Raw genomic sequence first — 25983 nt, 5'->3', positions numbered from 1 at the left:
CAAAAGTAAAGTAGTTTGCACTTAGGAGGGAGGAAAAAACAAGGGGTCAAATTGTGCCTTTTCCAGCAAACTGATGCAGGCTCTCCTAACTTGTATACTCTACCCCATTAAGAACATTTGTCATCTTGGCCACATATGTTGCCTGCCCACACATGTTTCAATTTGTTAAAGAAAAATATTAGAGGGTACTAGCTGTGCCCGGCCACGCGTTGCTGTGGCGTTGTCTGGTGGTGTTGGTGAGAAATTTGAGTTAGTGGTGGTATTGAATGTCTGTTGTATGATTGTCTTTATGTTTAGTATGTACAGAAGAGTCAGGCCTCTCTGAGTATAGAGCCATCTTCTTTCTATGTGAAAAAGATAAGCAAACACTCTAAAGGTTCCAAACATAAAAAGAGATGTGACATGTCAGGGCCACAGAAATAGTCAGGCCTTTCTGAGAATACAGCCATCTTCTTTCTATGTGAAAAAGATAAGCAAACACTCTAAAGGTTCCAAACATAAAAAGAGATGTGACATGTAAAGGCCACAGAAATAGTCAGGCCTTTCTGAGTATACAGCCATCTTCTTTCTATGTGAAAAAGATAAGCAAACACTCTAAAGGTTCCAAACATAAAGAGATGTGACATGTAAAGGCCACAGAAATAGTCAGGCCTTTCTGAGTATACAGCCATCTTCTTTCTATGTGAAAAAGATAAGCAAACACTCTAAAGGTTCCAAACATAAAAAGAGATGTGACATGTAAAGGCCACAGAAATAGTCAGGCCTTTCTGAGTATACAGCCATCTTCTTTCTATGTGAAAAAGATAAGCAAACACTCTAAAGGTTCCAAACATAAAGAGATGTGACATGTAAAGGCCACAGCAATAGTCAGGCCTTTCTGAGTATACAGCCATCTTCTTTCTATGTGAAAAAGATAAGCAAACACTCTAAAGGTTCCAAACATAAAAAGAGATGTGACATGTAAAGGCCACAGAAATAGTCAGCCTCTGCAAACATTAGGATTGTATGATGTTGTTGTTATTATTATTGAGAGGCTGGGTGGCCATCTGTTGGGTGTGCTTGGATTGTGTCCTGCATGGCAGATCGTGGGAGGTGTTAGCTGGCCCTGATTGTTTAGTGTCTGGCATTCCCGTGTTTTAAAAGTGTTGTTGTGATTTTAAGCTTGTTAAAATATTAGGAGAGAGATTGTGTTGATTGTCATGGTTTATAGCATATATTTAAAATATAGAGTATTAAAATGGGTTGGATATTGTAGAAGGTTGGAGTGGAGATAAATGGTTTGGATGATGGGCGGGCGCTAGGACCCAGGGGACAGCTTTTTCCCATTGCCTGCCTTCCCTGTTGCCGGTGGCCATGAGGCTTCTCTTTTCCCTCCCTGGCATGGCTCCCAATGGGGCGTTGTGGGTTCTCTCCATGTGGAGGTGCGTGAAGTGATTTTGTGTTGTTTCAACCTTAAGGCATGGATGATGGGTTGTGTTGTCCAATGTCGAGGTTGGGGGCCCCGTAGTTTAGTTGCTTTGCTCGGTGCCGCGATTCCATCACTCTTTTATATATATAGATGATATTGTTCTCCTATTGTGTAAAACTGTTGACATCTTTTGTCCCTCCACAAAATGTTGTGCAGTATTCCTTCGACTATACAGCAAGCATAGTTCAACTGAAGCAAACTGGGCTGAAAATGTACTCTTCCAATACATCTGTTACTTAAGAGTAATTTTATGTCCTTTCCTTAAGGCTTTTTGTGGTTTTGAGTTTGGACCAGACATGGTGTGTTTTGCAGCATGCTCTTTGTTGTGAAAAAAGAAATAGTCAAGGGCAACCTTTATAGCGTTGTTGAAGGCTTTCATGGTCGGAATCACTGCGTTGCTGTGAGTTTTCCGGTTGTATGGCCATGTTGAGCCCCCGGTGGCACAGCAGATTAAACTGCTGAGCTGCTGAACTTGCTGACCAAAAGGTTGGTCGTTTGAATCCAGGGAGCTTCTGCCAACCTAGCAATTCGAAAACATGTAAATGTGAGTAGATCAATAGGTCTACTCCATGCAGTCATGCCGGCTACATGAACTTGGAGGTGTCTACAGATAGCGCAGCTCTTCGGCTTAGAAATGGAGATGAGCACCAACCCACAGAGTCGGACACAACTAGACGTAATGTCAGGACAAAACCTTTACCTTTATCTTTATGGCCATGTTCCAGAAGCATTCTCTCCTGACGTTACACCCACACCTATCGCAGGCATCCTTAGAGGTTGTGACCTCACAATCTCTGAGGATGCCTGCCACAGATGTAATGAAATGTCAGGAAAGACTACTTCTGGGACATGGCCATACAGCCTGGAAAACTCACAGCAACCCAACCTTTAAAGTGTTTGTGACTTTGCTAATGTTCTCATACTTTCAGTATGAGAACTCATATTTGTGACATTTTCCTATCTTGTATCTCTTATGAGCGACAAGCAGGCAAGAAGTATGAGAATGAGCAAATAAACCTTTAACTCGGAACACAAAGATGTTCACACTGGAGAGCAGCGTTTTACCTCCGTAATATGTAAGACATGCAGAACCTGTCAAACCTGCAAGTGTCCATATCTTTCTAACTTTACAGACACTTTGGAAAGGTGGCTGGACTGAAGATGCAGCCAGGAACGACTGTGTGTGACTTGTTCAGTGACTCACTGTCTGCAATATCCCAGGGACGGCTGTGTCTCAGCATGAATCTCTCAGTAAGACGTAGAAAAGCAGAGCCCTCCACCTTTAGCTGACCCTCTTTAAGCCCCTCCCTCTGTCTCTCCTTCACTTCTTTGCTGTCTTTAACTTAGGTGGTCATAGTTCAAGGAAGCTATTTTGAGCTGATACACTACTGCTTGGTTCTTTCATGCTCCTTCGCTGCGTCTTCTACTGCTGCAAGCATGAATGTGAGAACTGTTTTCATCATACTCCTCCTGGGCTTGGTTGCAATTCTTGTCTTGGTGTGCATCTTGGTGTCCAGAGGTGGAAACTGCAATTCCTTGCCGCCACAGACTTTCCCAGAATACCGGCAGAGTGAACGGAGTTGGCTTTTTGCTGATTTGACCCAAGAAGAAATGCTCCATGTGGTTCGGTACCTGAAGACGAGTCTTGGGACAACACTGAAAGATGCTTCTTACGCAAATCCTTCAGACAACTGCATTTATTCCATTGACCTCCAGTTGCCGCCCAAAGCAACGTCTCTCTCATACCTCGATAACGGAGGAAGCCGCCCACCTAGGCAAGCGTTAGCTATCGTGTACTTTGGTAACCAGTCAGTTCCAAATATCACTGAGTTCATAGTGGGCCCACTGCCAGAACCATCTTATCACCATGATGTGACAGTGCAGAAGTATGGAGAGAAGCTACCTTATTATCGCAGGCCTCCCCTAATGGCTGAATACAAACAGATGGCATTCTTTCTGCACCGGGCAGTGTTTCCCACAGCACCAAGCTTCATGCGTGAAGTCATGAGCTATGATGGGACTAACCTAGCAGCAGTGACTACATCTCCCCGTGGACTGAGGTCTGGCGATCGCTCAACGTGGTTAGTCCTGTTCCAAAATGTCAGTGGTTTCTTCTTGCACCCTGTTGGGCTAGAGATACTGCTTGATCACAGTAACCTGGATGCTTTCCATTGGAATGTGACAAAAGTGTTTTACAATGGCCAGTATTACAGGGACTTGGCACATCTGGAGAAAGATTTCATGGAGGGGTGTCTGCATGCGCAGAAGACAAAAAGGGTGCCACGTGATGGTGGTTTTTCCTCTTTGAAGCCCAGAGTGAACCCTGTTGAGCCAGGCCCTTCACATTATGAGTCTTCTGGGGAACGTTATAATGTGAGAAACAACCAGGTCTCCTCCTCATTCTGGAATTTTGCCTTCAGGATGGATCTGAGTAGGGGCCCGAGTCTCTTTGATATCAGGTTCAAAGGGCAACGGGTTGTCTATGAGCTCAGTGTACAGGACACAATGTCTGTCTATGGTTCCAGCAACCCTGGTGGGATGATAACCCGGTATATGGATGCAAGCTTTGGAATTGGATACTTCACAAACTCACTGATGCGAGGGGTTGACTGCCCATATTCTGCCACTTATGTTGATGTTTCCTTTTTAGCTCAATCAGAAAGGCCCATCCTGACCCGAGATGCCTTCTGTGTTTTTGAACAAATCTCGGGGGCTCCACTTCGGCGCCATTATTCCAATCTTTATTCTCTCTACTACGGAGGACTGCCTAGCACTGCACTGGTCTTGCGCTCTGTGACTACCGTTGGCAATTATGACTATATCTGGAACTTTGTCTTCTATCCAAATGGAGCCATTGAAAGTAAAGTTTACCCCACGGGCTACATAATGTCTTCTTTTCTCCAGGATGGTGGACTTGATTTTGGTCACAGGGTTAGTGATCATACCCTAGGAACAATCCACACCCACTTTGTCGGCTACAAGGTGGACCTGGATATTGGTGGTAAGTGTCTCCATATTCAATTTTCCCATTACTGACATATTGATTCAAAAACCTACAGAACCGGTGGGCGGGGAAAGATGCTGTTAAATTTATTTTGAAGTTTGAAAGTTTTCCCTTGTACATAATCCTTGGGCTTCTCTAGATGGGGCACATGTGTTAGAGAACACCAGTATATGTTGCTGTAGTTCTTAATTTTTTATTCCAAATAATGTTTAATTAGTCATGGACTTTTTTCTGACACTTCTCACCTGCTAGTGGGTTTTGTTTAATACAAAGCCATGTGAGAACAAAAAAGTCTTAATCCCTTATTATTTCTATTTTATAAATATTTCCTTGGGTTTGTGTGATTGCCTAGGGCAGGGGTCCCCAAACTTTTTAAACAGGGGGCCATGTCACGATCCTTCGGACCGTTGGAGGGCCAGACTATAGTTGGCCACTGAGCAATAATTAATAATAATAATAACAACAATAATAATAAAAAAGAGGTTTGGCAGAGACCCTTTGGGCCATTGAGTCCAATCCCCTTATGCCTTTGTGCACCGAAAGCACAAGCACAGCATCCCTGACAGATGGCCACCCAGCCTCAATGTTAATAATAATAATAATAATAATAATAATAATAATAATAATAATAATAATAATAATAATAACGTCGTTGTGTCAATAATAATAATAATAATAATAATAATAATAATAATAATAATAATAAAGAGGGTTGGAAGAGACCCCTTGGGCCATTTAGTCCAACCCCCTTCTGCCTCTGTGCACCAAAAGCACAAGCAAAGCATCTCTGACAGATGGCCACCCAGCCTCAATGTTGTTAATAAATAATAATAATAATAATAATAATAATAATAATAATAATAATACAGGGTTTTGGAACACAATATTCCTGACCTCACAATCGTGTTAAAAAACAAAATATGGATTGTCGATGTTGCAATCCCAGGTGACAGAAGGATTGAGGAGAAACAACTGGAAAAGCTGACACAATATGAGGATTTAAAGATCGAATTACAAAGACTCTGGCACAAGCCAGTCAAGGTGGTCCCAGTGGTGATCGGCACATTTGGTGCAGTGCTTAAAGACCTTGGCCTGCACTTAAACACAATCGGCGCTAACAAAATTACCATCTGTCAGCTGCAGAAGGCCACCTTACTGGGATCTGCACACATTATTCACTGATACATCACACAGTCCTAGACACTTGGGAAGTGTCCGACATATGATCCAATACAACAGGCAGCAGTGTCTGCTGTGGACTCATCTTGTTGTGTTTCTAATAATAATAATAATAATAATAATAATAATAATAATAATAATAATGGTTTTAAGAGAAGAAGAGACCTCTTGGGTCATTTAGCCCAACCCCCTTCTGCCCTTGTGCCATGGGGGCCAGATAAATGGCTTCGATGGGCCGCATCCGGCCCCCGGGCCTTAGTTTGGGGACCCCTGGCCTAGGGCATCAGCATAATGGCACTTTGGCTCTATAGTATTACAATTCTGAAAAAAGATCTGAGAAAAAATATTTGCCTTTCAAACTATGAGACCATCCCAGAAATCAATGCTACTAGTTATAAAATAAACTTTGGAAGAACCTTAATGCTGATCCAATAATGTTGCCACTAACCACCTCCAAAATGCATAGAAGGAATGGATGTAGAAGTAAGAACAACTGACAGTGTTTGTAAGAACTCATGCTTCTTTAGATCAGTTAGGAAACACCCCTTATATTTTCAGAGATTTCAAGGCAGATGATTGTAGTAAATTCCCTGTGTTCATCTTGAGCATTGTGAGTGAATGAAACTATTCCAAGGGCAGATTGGAATCTGTTAAGTTGGGCCTGCCTGCCTGCCTGCCTTCCCTTCTTCCCTTCCTCCCTGTTCTCCTTGTTGCTTGTTTACCTCTTCTGACCACTGCATCAGTGATCTTTGAATGGTTGGACTCTCTGTTCAAACTATTCAGTTATTATGTTCACATATATCTATCTACCAGAAGTATGATCTTGGAAAATAACAGAGTACCTTTGTATCTTCTAACACTCTTCTACCAAGGTGTTTGGAAGTATTGTCCAGAATGTCTAATTACCTCTAATTTTTAAGACAGTCTTTTGGTAGTGTTAAAGTTTCTTTGGTGAATCTATTAGATGGACCATAGATTGTGCTATGAGGTCCATCTAGCTTGCTGTATTTGGGTACCTTCCCTCTGGAACTGGTCACCCCATGGGTACTGCCTTTACATTGGGGGGAGAAGGGGAGCATCGATGTTTCTTTTACTTTGCAGTGAGCCCCATCTGGTGGCTAAAGGGTTATGCTTCTTGTTCTAGTTTTATATGAGTGTGTGCATGAGGATGTCCCGAGGCAGGAGGTGCACATCCTTTTTCTGATAGTCTGACCCAAGAGCCAAAGTAGATAACTATATAGGAAATGTCTTTTTTGGTCTCCTGATTTCATGAAAGTTAAAAAAAAACTTGTAGCTATAATTGGAAGTAGAGAAAAGAGGAACTTAAAAAAGTTGTGGCTTCATCACATGGGATAAATAAAGCACTTGGGATCGGTGGTTTTCCCTTAAATTTTGTAATGCCCCATTTGGAAATTAAATAGATAATTTATCTACCTCCATCAATCTTTTCCTTTTCACCACTTTCTTTAGGGTTCATCTGTTTGATTTGCTATCACACAGAGATTTGTTTTCTCCCATTGTCCCTTAAGGATTTCAATTATTTATCTTTGTTTTTTAAAAAATCATCCTGGGTCATAGGAAGCAGTTTAAAATCAACCCAGATCTTTGCCCAAGCATCTGCATTGATGATTGTGGGGAAATTGGCATTTCGGCTTCTTTCCCACATGGTGTCGTTTTATTTACAAGAAGGCAACAGGAATTAACATCACACGGGGGAAATGGCCATTTTGCCCATCTCTATGAGGAGAATTGAAAAAGAAGTCGATTGCCAATTGACTTGGGAATTGTTGAAAAAAGCCACACTTTAGAAACCTGGAACCCATGTTAAGAGCTTGCACCATGTGATGGGCTCTGTCATTTGCAGTTTCTTAAATGTGTAAAAACACTGATTTTATTGTTTGTGATGAAGTCATGAGTAGTGAATCGGCTTTGAATTTTAAAGACACTTTCCCCTCCCAAATAATTACAGTACTTGTTTAGCTCATTTAAATTTTGGGTTAGAAGCAAGAGTGGATTGATATCCCGCCTGGACATCAACAGTACCAGCTACCAAGGTGAACAGACCTTTCTTCTTCCTGCCAGTTGTCTGCTCAGCTGAACCTCCTTTTCTCTCTGTGGGTAGAAAAGATAAGATGACCTGAGGCACTTTCAGACGGAGAACTCCTAGTGCTATTGGGCAAGAGGAAATGGACAGATGTTCCATTTTGCAATATTTTAGAGGTGAAGGAAGAAAAAATGGATGATGCAGTAGGACAACATGGATTATGCATAGCCACTATAAAGGAAAAAGAGAAGAAGGAGGGGAAGGAGTTGTAGAAGAACAAAAAAGTGTGAACTATTGCTACAGCAACCCCTGAAAATAATTATGAAGAACCAGAGATTCATGGCATATCAGGTCCTACAGGTTGAGATCCAATGCCTCAGAAAATAAAATAACTGTGTATGGTTCCAGTGGTGACAGAAGTTCTGAGAGCAGTTCCAAACAAGCTGATGAAGCATCTGAATTAGCTCACCCTAGATAGGATTGCTGTAACAATGGAAAAAAGCAACACTCTTTTGGAACATGTCATACTATCCATTGATAGTTCTATCACAAATGGCCCATAGTTGGTCAATAAACTTGGATTGATTGGGAAACCTGGGTGATAATAATGATAGCAGCAGATTGCATTGTCTGATCTCCCTAAAATGTTTCTTGCACAGAACAGTGTGATTACAAAATAAATGACATGAATGGAAGAACATTTTATACTGGGGAACGCACACACTTATGCTACATGTCGTTTGTTCTTCATCATAGTTCACCAGCCTGCTTTTCTCTTCTAAAATACAGATTCATTTGTTTCCTCCATGCATTGTTTAGTTAAGTCTGGACTAATTTGCCCATCTGTATATCTATAGAGTATATATAGGTAGCACAAGCACTTTCTTTGCAAAAGCTCTAGTAGAGTTTTGTCAGAGAGGAACAGAATCTGGGAAATATGATATTCAGGATCTGGCTCACATTATCAGTATGGAAAAGACTGGATAAATGAGCATGTCCATTCTTTTCTTCCTAGGGACAGGATATCCTGTACTCAAGCAAATGTACTTCTGTCTGAACAACTGGCAATAACAGGGAATGGACTGACCTGATAATTGACTTTTCCTCGGTGCTGAACTTTTCAGCTGGCCTTTTCCAAGGGTTTAGCCTTAGCATATTTCCAAGCACTTCTGAGTAATTTCCTTTTTCAACTTGTCCCCGACAGATTAAGCATCAAATAGTTCTGCCCACTTTTCACTTTCTCACCCTCTCATATTTTTAATGCGTTGTTGAAGCAGTCAGGAACTTTACTGCTTAATGGCTGTATAAAACCACAGAAGGAATTTATCTGAGGACCTGGAATGACCTATCTGTTTCTCACTTTCATCTACATCAGTGGTCCTAAACCTGTGGCTCCCCAGATGTTTTGGCCTTCAACTCCCAAAAATCCTAACAGCTGGTAAACTGGCTGGGATTTCTGCGAGTTGTAGGCCAAAACACTTGGGGACCCACGAGTTTAGAACCACTGATCTACATCCATTGTTACAATAGAGCAGCTGTGAAAAGGTATTTTAAACAAAGAATTAATTACAATTGCAATTCTCATCCCCAGCTCCATTCACTATTACAGGTTGAGTATTACTTAACAAAAATACTTGGGATCAACAGTATTTTGGATTCTTTTTATTTTGGAATACCTATGTTTGCATATATAGAATCATAGATCATAGAATCATAGAATAGTAGAGTTGGAAGAGACCACATGGGCCATCTAGTCCAACCCCCTGCTAAGAAGCAGGAAATCGCATTCAAAGCACCCCCGAGAGATGGCCATCCAGCCTCTGCTTAAAAGCCTCCAAGGAAGGAGCCTCCACCACGGCCCCGGGGAGAGAGTTCCACTGTCGAACAGCTCTCACAGTGAGGAAGTTCTTCCTGATGTTCAAGTGGAATCTCCTTTCCTGTAGTTTGAAGCCATTGTTCCGTGTCCTAGTCTGCAGGGCAGCAGAAAACAAGCTTGCTCCCTCTTCCCTATGACTTCCCTTCACGTATTTGTACATGGCTATCATGTCTCCTCTCAGCCTTCTCTTCTGCAGGCTAAACATGCCCAGCTCTTTAAGCCGCTCCTCATAGGGCTTGTTCTCCAGACCCTTAATCATTTTAGTCGCCCTCCTCTGGACGCTTTCCAGTTTGTCAACATCTCCCTTCAACTGTGGTGCCCAAAATTGGACACAGTATTCCAGGTGTGGTCTGACCAAGGCAGAATAGAGGGGGAGCATAACTTCCCTGGATCTAGACGCTATTCCCCTATTGATGCAGGCCAGAATCCCATTGGCTTTTTTAGCAGCCGCATCACATTGTTGGCTCATGTTTAACTTGTTGTCCACGAGGACTCCAAGGTCTTTTTCGCACACACTGCTGTCAAGCCAGGTGTCCCCCATTCTGTATCTTTGATTTCCATTTTTTCTGCCGAAGTGAAGTATCTTGCATTTGTCCCTGTTGAACTTCATTTTGTTAGTTTTGGCCCATCTCTCTAGTCTGTCAAGATCGTTTTGAATTCTGCTCCTGTCTTCTGGAGTGTTAGCTATCCCTCCCAGTTTTGTGTCGTCTGCAAACTTGATGATCGTGCCTTCTAACCCTTCGTCTAAGTCGTTAATAAAGATGTTGAACAGAACCGGGCCCAGGACGGAGCCCTGCGGCACTCCACTTGTCACTTCTTTCCATGATGAAGACGACGCATTGGTGAGCACCCTTTGGGTTCGTTCGCTTAGCCAATTACAGATCCACCTAACCGTAGTTTTGTCTAGCCCACATTTTACTAGTTTGTTTGCCAGAAGGTCGTGGGGGACTTTGTCGAAGGCCTTACTGAAATCCAGGTACGCTACATCCACATCATTCCCTGTATCGACCCAACTCGTAACTCTATCGAAAAAAGAGATCAGATTAGTCTGGCATGACTTGTTTTTGGTAAATCCGTGTTGACTATTAGCAATGACCGCATTTGTTTCTAAGTGTTCGCAGACCACTTCCTTAATGATCTTTTCCAGAATTTTGCCTGGTATTGATGTGAGGCTGACCGGACGGTAATTGTTTAGGTCGTTCTTTTTTCCCTTCTTGAAGATAGGGACCACATTCGCCCTCCTCCAATCTGCTGGGACTTCTCCCGTTCTCCAAGAACTCTCGAAGATAATTGCCAGTGGTTCTGAAATAACTTCCGCTAGTTCCTTCAGTACTCTTGGGTGTAGCTGATCTGGCCCTGGGGACTTGAATTCGTTTAGAGAGGCCAGGTGTTCCTGGACAACGTGTCTCCCTATTTGGGGTTGGATTTCCCCCAATCCTTCGTCCATTCCGTGTTGCTGAGGTTGAAGATGGCTTTCTTTTTCTGAGAAGACCGAGGCAAAGAAGGTATTGAGCAGTTCTGCCTTTTCCCTGTCCCCTGTCGCCATCACCCCATCTTCTCCTTGCAATGGCCCTATCGCCTCCTTTTTCTTCCTTTTTCTACCAACGTAAGCAAAAAAGCCTTTTTTGTTGTTTTTTATGTCCCTGGCAAGCCTGAGCTCATTTTGCGCTTTAGCCTTGCGAACCTTTTCCCTACAGGTGTTGGCTATACGTTTGAATTCTTCTTTGGTGATTTCTCCCCTTTTCCACTTCTTGTGCATGTCACTTTTGAGCTTTAGCTCAGTTAGAAGTTCTTTGGACATCCATTCTGGCTTCTTTGCACTTGTCTTATTTTTCTTCTTTGTTGGCACTGTTTGCATTTGCGCCGTGAGTATTTCACTTTTGAAAAACTCCCATCCATCCTTAACTCCCTTGTTTTTTAATATCGGCGTCCATGGAATGCCGCTCAGTAATTCCTTCATTTTTTGGAAGTCAGCTCTCTTAAAGTCCAGAAAGCGTGTTTGACTTGTCTTAGTTTCAGCATTCCTTTGTATTGCAAACTGCAGGAGCACATGGTCACTTGCCCCTAAGGATCCAACCACTTCAACTGTATTGATCAGGTCTTCCACATTTGTTAAGATTAGATCAAGAGTTGCTGATCCCCTTGTTGCCTCTTCTACCTTCTGGACCATAAAATTATCTGCAAGGCAAGTGAGGAATTTGTTGGACTTTGTACTCTTGGCTGAGTTTGTTTTCCAGCAGATATCGGGATAATTGAAATCGCCCATGACTACTATATCTCTTCTTTGTGCCTGTTTGGTCAGCTGTTGACAGAAGGCTTCATCAAGTCCTTCATCCTGACTCGGAGGTCTGTAGTAGACACCCACGACAAGATCTTTTTGAGTCCCGGTTCCCTTGATTCTTATCCAGATGCTTTCAAGCTGGTTTCCCGGATTACAGTCTTGCATTTCTTCTGCAACGTAATACATAATGAGAGATCTTGGGACTCAAGTCTGAACATGAATTTATATATCTCATATATATGATATACATAGCTAGAAGATGATTTTATACAATGTTTTCAACAATTTCCTTCATGAAACAAAGTTTGTGTAAATTGAAGCACCTGAAAGCAAAGATATTACTATCTCACTCACCCAAATTGACTCCATGAGTCTCCATGGCTGACTGGGTATTTGAAACCTGGAATTGCGTTTCTCCACATTTAAGGAACAGCTACCAAGTGAGCCCGTCACATGATGCAAGCTCATACCGTGGGTTCCACATATTTTGCAGTTTCTAAAGTGTGTTTATTTCCTATGCTTCCTAAGTCGATTTTATAATTCCCCGCATAGAGATGTGTAAAAACATGAAATGTAACGTGTGATGGGAATTCCCCATTGTCCACTTGTAAAGATACCTATGAATTATTCTAGAGGGAGGAGCCAAGATGGGCAGTATAGAATCCTTTCTTCCATCATAATCTTTAGAATCGAGGAGAAAGGAACAGTAATTTATATCTTTAAAAAAATATAAATTCAATAGAGTTACTTTTTGAATTGAGAGGTATCTGAACTTATAAATTGCAAGATAGAATAATATAGAATAGAAGAAAACCCATTTAATGAACTCACGTTAAAAACTACTTCTGTGAGAATGAACACAGAGGATTTCTTCAAGGAAAAGAAAATGGGAGGAAACAGTGGGAGGAAAATGACTCCCATGTGATGGGAAGACAAACAGATAATTTGAAAAGAAAGATGAATGAAGGAAAACAAGTAATGGGGGTTGGAAAATCATTTGTTTAATTTCGAAAAAGGGCGTTGTGAAGTTTAAGGGGGAAAACAACAATCTCCAATGCTTTACTTATTGCGTGGGATGAAGTCCCTGTCTCCCGCAGTCTTAGTCAGATGGTAAACAACTGCTGTATACATACATACATGCAAACACAAATATATACCCAAAACTCATAACCAAGGGGGTGGTTTAGGGCTTCAAACCACCCCCAAAATGTTTCAGGTAAAAAAAAAGAACCCTTGTTTACTCATAAATTTTGACTGGTTAATTAAATCCCCATGCCAAATATATGAGCAGCAAAAATTAGAGTCCCTCCAGAACTACAAGCACTATCTCAACCAAATTTTGATTATTCACACTATCATTACCTACCTATCTACCAATTTACATTGCAATAGCAGCAATAACTGACATAGTGAAAGTGACCAAGTGGGTCTACCCACAGCTGGCAGGCAAAGCCAAAGCAGTACGGGATGGGGGTTGACTTGGATTGCAGGTGGAAACTGAGATATCCACTACTGGTTCATCTAATCCAAGCCCTGCTAAAGAAACAATGGAACAGGAGCAAAGAGAAGAAGTTTGTCATTGGACTTTATATGAACAAGACTGTTTCTGATGACCAAGTGAAAGCTCAATTAGTGCAAAATCCTCAGACTCCATTGCCAGAATATGTATTTCCTGTGGGTAAGAAGAGTCATCTAAGTTTTCAACCCAAGTGGTTCAATAGATTTCCCTGGTTAGCCTACTCATTTCATGTACAAGGTGCACTCTATAAGTACCGTGTTTCCCTGAATATAAGACAGTATCGTATATTAATTTTTGCTCCCAAAGATGCACTAGGTCTTATTTTCAGGTGATGTCTTATTATTCCATGAAGAAGAATTCACATTTATTGCTGAACAAAAAATGAACATTTACTATAGCTGACAGTAGCTGTCATCACAAACCAGCATAACCAGACAAACTGTGAATCCTATCAAACATTTCTTGTTACTACCATTATTTCCATGTACAACAATCTATGGTACATATATTTACCGATCCTGCATGCTCTGGTTTTCTGTTTGGCGGGCATGCTTCCAAACACAAACTTTGCTAGGTCTTACTTTTGGGGGAGGCCTTATATTTAACAATTCAGCAAAACCTCTACTAGGTCTTATTTTCAGAGGATGTCTTATTTTCGGGGAAACGGTATGGTGTGGTGTTTGGAGGAGAAGTTGGGGGTAAAGGTGCTCATCAAAAACTTGGTGCATTGGTTGCTAAGCCATTTGTGCGATGGAAAAATGAAATAGAAGTCTTCAACATACACTAAAAAACAGAGTACCATCAGGACAACTTGTGCTTGGCTGAAAATTTCTTGTAAATTCACATTGGAAAACGTCTTGTTGGTTAAGAGAATAAGAAGAAAGCAGAAGAAAACAGAAAGAAAATTCTGCCAGTTGTGGAAACTATTGTTCTTTGTGGCCGAAAAGAACTGGCTAAAAGAGGAAGCAATGATTCAGGACCTATTACTGATGAAGACCTTTGCACAATGATGGTATTTTCAGGGTCTTGTTGAGCTTTCGTCCCAGATCAAAAGACAATAGCTCAAAAGTCATCTCAGTGGTGGTGGTGGAGGAGGGGGAGTTTCAATGCCTCCTGAATTTTTTCTGGCGATCGATCTGTATATACCAATGTATACATTTAGAAATATTAGTTTAAAAATAGCAAAAAAACCAAAACAGATTTAGTTTAAATACTGCACCTTAACTCATAAAAAAGAAACCATCCCCTTCTCTGAGTTGAGTGATGAAAGGCAAGAGCTTAATCAGTTCTGAGTGAACTTTAAAAAAGAACTAATCCTCTCTACTCTTTTGCGCTCTTTTGAAGGGAAGCACCAAAGTAACATGGTATTCTGAGAGTGCAGGACACATTAGCCAACATGCCTTACTGGTTGTGAGATCCTGGGGGTTATAGTCCAAAAGTATTGTGTTTATTGAGCTCTCCTCTTCTCCCCTCTCTTTCCCCAATCTTTTGGTTCACCTCTTGCCTATTTTCCCTCTTCTTGTAAGCTAGATAAAAACACTTTTCCCCTTAAGTATTGTAAAGTTCTGAGCTTTGAACTGTTTTGAATTACTGCTTCTAATGACTATTACTCATTTTTCATATTCAGATTTGTCCTGATTTTTATTGCCAAGGGATTTCTGCTAGATTAGTGGAATGTTTTGACCTTTATTTCTTTTGAGTAGTTGAACCAAGGTCCCCCGTCAACATCCACCCTCATCCCGTCACAAACTGCTTTGGAAATTTCTTTCCAGCATGAGGTGGGGCTGCAATGGGAAGAAAAACAAATCCAGAGACCCCCCTTAGACTAGCCCTGCAGTTCATTGTATTCTTGCCAGTTCATAGAACTTCATTGTAGGATTCGTTTTCTTGAAGTAGCTCTATGTGTTAACGTAAGTCTTGGATTTTTTCTTCATTTGTCAATATGCTGTTTGAATTGTGATCACCCAATCTGAGGAGGAGATGCCAGATGCAACTTGTGTGTGTCTTCTTTGAGGTCCCCTATCAAGTTATGGTCACCCCATGCATTTTATAAGTTTTTTTTTTTTGAGGCAAGGAATACTCATATGTGGTTTGGTCAGTTTCTTCCTCTAAAATAGCCTACTTGTGTGTGCCACAAGTCGCTTCTGGTGTGAGAGAATTGGCTGTCTGCAGGGACGTTGCCCAGGAGATGCCTGGATGTTTTAAAAAATTTTTAACATCCTTGTGGGAGGCTTCTCTCATGTCCCGGCATATAGGTGGAGCTGATAGAGAGAGCTCATCCGTGCTCTCCTGGGTTGGATTTGAACTGGCAACCTTCAGGTCAGCAATCCAACCTTAAAGTCATCAGTCCTGTCAACACAAGAGTTTAACCCACTGCGCCACTGGGGGCTCCACCACCTGGTATTCATTTGTAGTTTCCCATCCAGCACTTTAGAAGTGACTTTAGAATATTTAAAATATTTACTCCATCAAAATAATGGATTAAAAATTGTACTCATCCCCCTCAACACTTATCCCTAAATAATGCTAGACTAATGAAATAATTTAAACACAACACTTGAATTTCCAATAATTGAATGTGTGACAATGCTTGTGGTGAAAAAAGTACTGCTTTTCCTTTAAAACAAGTTCTATTCTTCCCATGTATCATACTTACATACAGAATTAAACATTCCAATGCACTTTTATAAATAAGGTATACATGTATTGTGTGACTTGATTTAAGAAAAAAAAACTATACTTTTTGACACTTTTACTTGTCAGCAAATTTGATATGGGCAGCTAAAGGTTACCTAGAAATTACCCGCCCCAGCCATGGATTGCAAAGGTTCGTGCAGGGATAGATAATCTTTCAAATCCCAAGCCGTGTAGGATTTTAAAGATAACGCATTTACTCGAGTCAAATGCTCACTTCTTTTTGGCTAAATGATCTTGCCAAAAATTGGGTGTGAATTAGATTCCCCTAATACGGTAATCTTAGTGCTGAGCCAAAGTAAAAGGGGAAGTTGCTTCAGGAGCATCTGGAGCTATTTGAGAGAGGTCCTCTCTAATTTAATGGCCTTGGTGCAATGCTATGGGATCCTGGAATTTGTAGTTTGCTGAGGCATCAGCATTCTTTGGTAGAGAAGGCTCAAGACCTTGAAAAACTGCAGCCCTCTATGACACCATAGCATTAAATCAAGGCAAAGTGGATACATTTATTTATTTATTTATTTATTTATTTATTTACAGTATTTATATTCCGCTCTTCTCACCTTGAAGGGGACTCAGGGCGGATCACAATGTACACATACAAGCAAACATTCAATACCATATAAACACAGAGACATAGACAGAGTCAGAGACACAGAGGCAATTTAACATTCTCCAGCTTCCAGCTTCCTGAGGGGATGCTTGATTCTGGCCACAGGGGGAGCAGCTGCTTCATCATCCACTGTGACATCTTGATGGATACTTTCTCATTCCAAACAGCAACTGGAGTGAGAGAATTGGCCACCTGCAAGGACGTTGCCCAGGGGATGCCCGGATTTTTGTTGTTGTTGTTGATGTTTTACCATCCTTGTGGGAGGCTTTTCTCATGTCCCCGCATGGAGCTGGAGCTGAAAGAGGGAGCTCATCTGCGCTCTCCCTGGGTGGGATTCGAACCTGGCAGCTTTCAGGTCAGCAACCCAACCTTCAAGTCACGAGGCTTTTATCCCCTAAGCCATTGGAGGCTCCTGGCAACTGGATGATTTTTATGGTGTCGTAAATTAGTTAAATTTGTCTCCCCGCAAAGCGGTACCTAAATTCCTACTTGATAGATGCAACTATCTTTTGGTTGCTTAGGTCAACAACGAGCAGGGGCTGTTTTTTAAATTTTTAATTGTCGGGTGCTCACTCTGACGCAGGCTGGCCTCGAACTCACGATCTCTTGGTCAGAGCGATTTATTGCAGCTGGCTACTTAACCAGCTGCGCCACAACCCGGCCCTAGATACATTCTACAGCAGTGGTTCCCAAGCCGTGGTCCGTGGACCACAGGTGGTCCACAAGAAACAGAAAAGTGGTCTATGGGGGTCTTTCCCAGAAAATCTGAATTGGCACAGCGTGACTGTTGAGGAAGTGGACCCATAGGTATAATCCCCCTCCCTAAACACACATCCTTCTGCTGGCCCTCCGCTTCTTCATCCCAGAGCGATGATAGAGCTCTCCCTGGTCCCAGTCTTCCCTTCCTGTGGGCTTCAACTGCCTCCTCCTCTTTGCAATCCAGTCTATGAACAGGGCTTTCTTCCTTGCCACAAGAGCAAATAAGGAATCATAGATATAATCCCCTCTCTTTTGCCTAATCTTGTTTCTTTTCTTCCATGATCTTGAGGAGCCTGCTGCTGCCAGAGCCCGGTTTGCAGTCTCCTCCAGCCCCCTGCCATCTGGGCTTGTAAGGAAGGATCTGACTTCAGGCAAAGGTAGGGGGCAAGAATGGAAGTGTTGGATCCTTCCTTCCTTGCCTGGGCTTGAAACCACTGTTTCCAGAGCCCTATTTGCAGGCCCAGGTGGCAGGGTTACAAGGAAATTGCAAATAGGGCTCTGGCAGTAGTCTCCTCAATCGCAGATAAAGAAGGGTCCAACACTGAGCAAAGGGAGGGAGCAGGAATGGTGACATTGAATCCTTCATTCCTTACCTGCTTTTGAGGCAAGGAAGGAAGCCTCATTTGCAGCCTGGATTGCAAGGAGGATGAGGCAGTCAAAGCCTGTAATTCAGTGAAGGTGGTGGCCAAGGGAAGTTCCATCACTGGCTCCTCATGAGGAAGCAAGGGAAAGGAAGGAAGCACTTGGGTGCACTTTCTCTCTTTGGCTGAGCCAGTGGAAGAGCTCCCAGGAACCCATTCTCCCAGACTGGATTTTGAAGCCCAAGAACAGGAGCCTAATATTCCGCTTCAAAAACCAGTCTGGGAGTCTACTACTATCAAGATCCAGTCTACTATTACTCAGTGCCACGACACGCGATAGTATCAGTCCAAAGGTTCCTAACCTAGTGAAAAAAATCACATTTTTTTCATATAGTCTCATTATGGTGTTTTGTCTGTATATCACAAAATAAAACATGTTTATGTGAATGTTAATATAATTAAGACATTCTAGTTACAGTACTTTTTAAGTTTATTTTTCTCCAAGTGGTGGGGAGAGGGGTTGATTGATCTTGATGGTCCACGATGTATCCAATTTTTGTCTAAATGGTCCATGGTCACTTAAAGGTTGGGAACCACTGCTGTAGGTTTTCTTTTTCATTTCTGGAAGCTTTGTTGTTCCAACCCTTTTGTTTTTAAAGAAGGAATTCTAAGCAGGCGGCAACTGTAATGCTCACCTTTTTTTTTTTTTTTTTTTTTGCCAAATTACAAAGAGGGCCCTTTTTGATGCTGCGCATTACATTTGCTAGGAAATATTTTTTGGGATTTCAGGATTTTGAAAATTGAGGTGCGCATTAGATTTGATGGTGCATTAGATTCAAGTAAATATGGCAATAAGCAGCCTATGAACGTGGCCCAACACAAAATCATAATCATTCTTAAATAATTAAGATTTATTTTGTAACTTGATTGCATCGTTCTCAAGAATAACTTTGTAAACCACAATGGAAAGGAATGGAATAATGCTACAAATTTCAGAGTATTATCCATAATTCTCATTATACTTGCAAATGACTCAGCCAGAAGACCTGCTCAACAATTTTTAAAACCCACTGAATAGGGCAGCACATAATTTGGATTATTATGCGAGGATTTTTTTGGTGCTTATCTGTGGTGGCAGATATCGTAAAATTATGTGTTGAATTTTTTTTTGCTCATTAGCTATTGTTAGTGCTAGTGTATTTTGTGTGTGGCCCATTTCTTCTTCTTCCAATGTGGCCCAGGGAGTCCAAAAGATTGGATACTCTTGCCCTAGAAAGTGTAGCAAAAGAGTTGCCAAAAGCCAGATATAACATGAAGGAAACACAAAACTTTGGAACATAAAATGACGTTACAGGTATTTCCTTATCAGCACAGATGTTCCTCTACTTGTTGTAGAGGAATGAGTAGCAGCCCCCTTCAATACATTTAAGAAGCCAGAGTTAGTAAACAAAGGTGTTGTCCTAGGATATTTTCTCATTTCTTTCAAGACTGCTTTTCGAACACAACTATTCATCCATCCCATGGGCACTTTTGTTTATACAAAGACTGGAATTCTTTCCAGCTTCCAATTTCTTTCCTACTGCTCACAAACATCTCTGAAGTCCCTTAACTTACTCAACTCACTGCACTGCAGGGATCTTATCAAAACAACCCCAAGAACAATCTCTGAAACATAAACTTCACATGATAAGATGTTTTTTGTTATTGTTCTGGATAAAGTAATTTCCTCAAAACGTCCTCTGTATCTAGAGAGAGTGTGTGGGAAGGAATTCTATTATGCTTGTAATTTCCTCAGTAACTATTGAACCCCACCTACTACTATTAACTACATGTCCCCCACATCCTGAAGTGGCCAGGACCTTTGGCAGGCCACCTTACTTACTGGTTAAGGTCAGCATGATTCTCAATAGTACATGTGTCAAACTCAAAGCCCACGAGCCAAATCTAGCCCACTATGTCATTCTATGTGGCCCTCCAGATCAGGCCTGTATCCAGAAAAAACATTTGGGAGGGGTTGAAACTCCCCTCCCCCCCCCCCCCCACAAGATGACTTTTCAGGCCAGTGTCTCCTGATCTGGCACAAGATCTCAACAAGGACCTGAAATTACCACCATTGTGCAAAGGCTCTTCACAGGTAATAGGTCCTGAATCATCGCTCCCTCTTTAAGCCAGTTCTTGTCGGCCACAAAGGACAATAGTTCTACAATTGGCAGAAGTTTCTTTCTGTGTTCTTCTACTTTTTTTCTTATTTCCTTTACATGATAATGGGCTACATAAAGACATTTTCCACTATGAATTAGCAAGAAGTTTTCAGCCAAGCACAAGTTGTTCTGATGGTACTCTGTTTTTTTTGGTGCCTATTGACGACTTCTATTGCATATTTCCATTGCACAAATGGTTTAGCAACCAATGCACCAAGCTTCTGACGACCACTTTTACCCCCAACTTCTCCAAACACCACACAGTATTTACAGAGTGTACCTTGTATATGAAATGAGTAAGCCAACCAGGGAAATCTGTTGGGTCGAAAACTTAGGTGCTTCTTCTTATCCACAAGAAATACATATCCTGGCAATGGAGTCTGTGGATTTTGCAGTAATTGAGATTTCACTTGGTCTTCAGAAACAGTCTTGTTAATACAAAGTCCAAAGTCTAACAATGACACAATTTCTTCTCTTTGCTCCTGTTTCATGTTTTGTTTTTGTTTTTTTGGAAGAGCTTGGATTAGATGAACCAGTGGGAGACACCTCTATTTCCACAGTTTTCATCTGGAATTCAGCTAAAATCCACCCCACCCCCTGCCCCCCGTCCCGGGCTTTAGGGTTTGCCTGCTGGCTACCACATTTTGGCAACTTCCATGGTGTCCACTATTTCTGCTATTCAGTATTGATTGGTAGAAAGATAGGTTGATAATGTGACTAATCAAAATTTGGTTGAGATAGTGGTTGCAGTTCTGGAGGGCCTCTAATTTTTGCTTCTCATAGAATTGGCATGTGGATTTGGTTCACCAGTCAAAATTCATGGGTAAACCAGGGTCTTTTTTATCTGAAAAATTTTGGCAGTGATTTGAACCCCTAAAGAGCCTCCATGGCTATGGGCTTGCTCCAGATGATGGCTACAACTCCTGTATTTCTCATTATCTGACATCATGACTAGACCTGATGGTAGCTGTGATGCAATAACATCCAGAAGGCTGTAATTTGTTCTGTTTAGTTAGGATATAGTGGTGTTTGAATTTAGAGAAAAGGCTTGTGAGTACGGTGCAATTCCCAATTTCAGAGCCACAAATGCTGTTGGATTGCAACTCCCTTTATCCCTATGGCCGATAATTAAAAGTGATGGGATTCAGTCAATAACATCTGGGGACCCAAACTGCGTAAAAACTAAATACCACTGACCACTATATTAAAAAAAAATTATAGTTGGCCCTCTGTATCCACAGATTGTCCATTCATGGATTCAATGACCCTTTGAAAGCATTCATAAGGCTGATGTGACCCTTAATGAAAACGGGTTTGACATCTGTGCTGTACAGGATTTAGGGTGAAATACGTCAATTTAAGTGATGACACAAAAAACCAAAATGAATCTACACAATAAAAACTTAGAATAACATCAGCAATCATCTTAGAGTATATTTTCTTGTTTTGTTGATGCAAGTTTTTCAACAATGTCAATGAAAGTAACTTGCTTAGCTAAATAATTTTCAATGCACATAATTGCTAAATGATTATATTGCTCTGGGCTAGTTGTGCTTCTTTGCCATGTTGTCAATTAATCTGATCTTCATCTGAAGATACAGTGACTGGTATAATACAAAACAGTTTAATGGAGAGGCAGATATTGCAAATATAATTGAGGGCTATAACCTCTTTCACAGAAATAGAACAAAAGGGAGAGGAGGGGGAGTAGCTTTATATGTCAAAAACAGTTACGTTGCAGAAGAAATGCAAGACTGTAATCCGGGAAACCAGCTTGAAAGCATCTGGATAAGAATCAAGGGAACCGGGACTCAAAAAGATCTTGTCGTGGGTGTCTACTACAGACCTCTGAGTCAGGATGAAGGACTTGATGAAGCCTTCTGTCAACAGCTGACCAAACAGGCACAAAGAAGAGATATAGTAGTCATGGGCGATTTCAATTATTCCGATATCTGCTGGAAAACAAACTCAGCCAAGAGTACAAAGTCCAACAAATTCCTCACTTGCCTTGCAGACAATTTTATGGTCCAGAAGGTAGAAGAGGCAACAAGAGGATCAGCAACTCTTGATCTAATCTTAACAAATGTGGAAGACCTGATCAACACAGTTGAAGTGGTTGGATCCTTAGGGGCAAGTGACCATGTGCTCCTGGAGTTTGCAATACAAAGGAATGCTGAAACTAAGACAAGTCAAACACGCATTCTCGACTTTAAGAGAGCTGACTTCCAAAAAATGAAGGAATTACTGAGCGGCATTCCATGGACGCCAATATTAAAAAACAAGGGAGTTAAGGATGGATGGAAGTTTTTCAAAAGTGAAATACTCAAGGCGCAAATGCAAACAGTGCCAACAAAGAAGAAAAATAAGACAAGTGCAAAGAAGCCAGAATGGATGTCCAAAGAACTTCTAACTGAGCTAAAGCTCAAAAGTGACATGCACAAGAAGTGGAAAAGGGGAGAAATCACCAAAGAAGAATTCAAACGTATAGCCAACACCTGTAGGGAAAAGGTTCGCAAGGCTAAAGCACAAAATGAGCTCAGGCTTGCAAGGGACATAAAAAACAACAAAAAAGGCTTTTTTGCTTACGTTAGTAGAAAAAGGAAGAAAAAGGAGGCGATAGGGCCTCTGCAAGGAGAAGATGGGGTGATGGCGACAGGGGACAGGGAAAAGGCAGAACTGCTCAATGCCTTCTTTGCCTCGGTCTTCTCACAAAAAGAAAGCCATCTTCAACCTCAGCAACATGAAATGGACGAAGGATTGGGGGAAGTCCAACCCCAAATAGGGAAACAAGCTGTCCAGGAACACCTGGCCTCTCTAAACGAATTCAAGTCCCCAGGGCCAGATCAGCTACATCCAAGAGTATTGAAGGAATTAGCGGAAGTTATTTCAGAACCACTAGCAATTATCTTCGAGAATTCTTGGAGAACGGGAGAAGTCCCAACAGATTGGAGGAGGGCGAATGTGGTCCCTATCTTCAAGAAGGGAAAAAAGAACGACCCAAACAATTACCGTCCGGTCAGCCTCACATCGATACCAGGCAAGATTCTGGAAAAGATCATCAAGGAAGTGGTCTGCGAACACTTAGAAACAAATGCGGTCATTGCTAATAGCCAACACGGATTTACCAAAAACAAGTCATGCCAGACTAATCTGATCTCTTTTTTCGATAGAGTTACGAGTTGGGTCGATACAGGGAATGCTGTGGATGTCGCGTACCTGGATTTCAGTAAGGCCTTCGACAAAGTCCCCCACGACCTTCTGGCAAATAAACTAGTAAAATGTGGGCTAGACAAAACTACGGTTAGGTGGATCTGTAATTGGCTAAGCGAACGAACCCAAAGGGTGCTCACCAATGCGTCGTCTTCATCATGGAAAGAAGTGACAAGTGGAGTGCCGTAGGGCTCCGTCCTGGGCCCGGTTCTGTTCAACATCTTTATTAACGACTTAGACGAAGGGTTAGAAGGCACGATCATCAAGTTTGCAGACGACACAAAACTGGGAGGGATAGCTAACACTCCAGAAGACAGGAGCAGAATTCAAAACGATCTTGACAGACTAGAGAGATGGGCCAAAACTAACAAAATGAAGTTCAACAGGGACAAATGCAAGATACTTCATTTCGGCAGAAAAAATGGAAATCAAAGATACAGAATGGGGGACACCTGGCTTGACAGCAGTGTGTGCGAAAAAGACCTTGGAGTCCTCGTGGACAACAAGTTAAACATGAGCCAACAATGTGATGCAGCAGCTAAAAAAGCCAACGGGATTCTGGCCTGCATCAATAGGGGAATAGCGTCTAGATCCAGGGAAGTCATGCTCCCCCTCTATTCTGCCTTGGTCAGACCACACCTGGAATACTGTGTCCAATTTTGGGCACCGCAGTTGAAGGGAGATGTTGACAAGCTGGAAAGCGTCCAGAGGAGGGCGACTAAAATGATTAAGGGTCTGGAGAACAAGCCCTATGAGGAGCGGCTTAAAGAGCTTGGCATGTTTAGCCTGCAGAAGAGAAGGCTGAGAGGAGACATGATAGCCATGTACAAATACGTGAAGGGAAGTCATAGGGAGGAGGGAGCAAGCTTGTTTTCTGCTGCCCTGCAGACTAGGACACGGAACAATGGCTTCAAACTACAGGAAAGGAGATTCCACCTGAACATCAGGAAGAACTTCCTCACTGTGAGAGCTGTTCGACAGTGGAACTCTCTCCCCCGGGCTGTGGTGGAGGGTCCTTCTTTGGAGGCTTTTAAGCAGAGGCTGGATGGCCATCTGTCGGGGGTGCTTTGAATGCGATTTCCTGCTTCTTGGCAGGGGGTTGGACTGGATGGCCCATGAGGTCTCTTCCAACTCTACTATTCTATGATTCTATGATTCTATGATTCTATGATTCTATATCCTGCAGTATTTTGTCATAAATTGCATTCAGAAGCCTTATCGGTTTTCTTTCATTGCTGAAACTGTTCTTTGAATACTTTTAAACCAAAGGATCTTTTGGCAGATCTTTCTCATATGACTATTTACAAGTTTTGCTGTACGTGTTATCCATTGGCATACATAAGAGTATGAATGACAATAAATCACAAAGACGAAACAAAAAATTGTTATGATTACGAGTTAATGTGCCTAGTAAAATGATTGATTATAGTGGGACCAAAAAAATCACTATTCTATATAGTAAAGTCACTTAGGCCCCTTCCACACCATCCTTTATCCCAGGATCTGATCCCAGGTTGTCTGCTTTAAACTGGATAATATTATTCTACACTGCCAGATAATCTGGGATAAGCAGATACTCTGGGATCAGATCCTCAGATATAGGGCAGTGTGGAAGGGACCTTGTTGTCTTCTTTTCATCTCACATAGTTGGGTGGCTTGCCATATCTCCCCAATCTCAGGCCTCTTGGCTAGCCCCCCCCCTTTCATATTAAAAAATGAATGTATTTTGGAGGATATTTTTGGGGAAACATTTACGGAAAACTATTTGATTAGCTACATTGTCTGCCTGCCCTTTACTATTTTCCTTGCAATGTTTGCTGAAGTTTCTTTTACTTCATAATAGATGAATACCCTAAATAACACTATGTAACATGATTTTTGTTCCTGTATTATAAATATCATTTCCTAATTGGTCCTATCATAAAAACATGGAAAAAGTTTATTAAACTGCAAAAACTTTGTTGTGGTCTACACACTGAAAGATTTTAAATGGCATATTTTCATTAAGAAAAATTACAAACTAAATCCCTAAACTGAAGCAAATAATAGTACTACCCTCGACCACAAAAATCAAATTTCTGGAGTATAAAAACTACTTTCGAAGTAAGTACCACACAATTAAACAGGAAATAATACTTTCAACCCAGGAACAGAAAAAAAAATCAAATTTTGTTACATAGTGTAATCTATCTAATGCACCAGATGGATCCTGAGGAAGCAGAAGATACATAACATTATCAGCGTATCATTGTTCTGTTTCGTCTATATGTTTATGCCTGAGAAAATTCTTATTCAGTTGTTGATTCTTAAAAACGGTATTTATCAATAATGCATATGAGAGCCAGGTTTTTTTATTGTGTGGCATTATCAGCAAAGAATGGAACAATCTCTGAACTCAAAATAGGGACTAGTAAACTAAAGGATGAACATTTTTCATCAGTAAGGATTTTGTTCTGCAGAATAATGCCAATTTAAACAACAGGTTAGAATTAATTGAATTAATACAGAGGGCTTCCCTTTGAACATAAGCATAATATAAACTTTTCAAAAGCATTTT

General features: G+C 41.5%; 1 protein-coding gene across 1 annotated transcript in view; it reads left to right on the top strand.

The window, feature by feature from the left end:
- The first annotated feature begins 2380 nt into the window (after positions 1 to 2380).
- Positions 2381 to 25983, top strand: part of LOC100552532 (membrane primary amine oxidase) — a 43008-nt gene continuing 19405 nt past the window's right edge. Inside the window, exon 1 of the mRNA XM_016994510.2 lies at positions 2381 to 4469. Coding sequence (XP_016849999.2) covers positions 2906 to 4469 — 1564 coding nt within the window. The 5' untranslated portion in view covers positions 2381 to 2905. The remainder of the gene's footprint in view (positions 4470 to 25983) is intronic.

Source organism: Anolis carolinensis, chromosome 6 (assembly GCF_035594765.1).
Source record: "Anolis carolinensis isolate JA03-04 chromosome 6, rAnoCar3.1.pri, whole genome shotgun sequence".
Lineage (NCBI taxonomy): Eukaryota > Metazoa > Chordata > Lepidosauria > Squamata > Dactyloidae > Anolis > Anolis carolinensis.
Note: the sequence above shows the minus strand (reverse complement) of the source record. Positions and strands in the feature narration are given on the sequence as shown.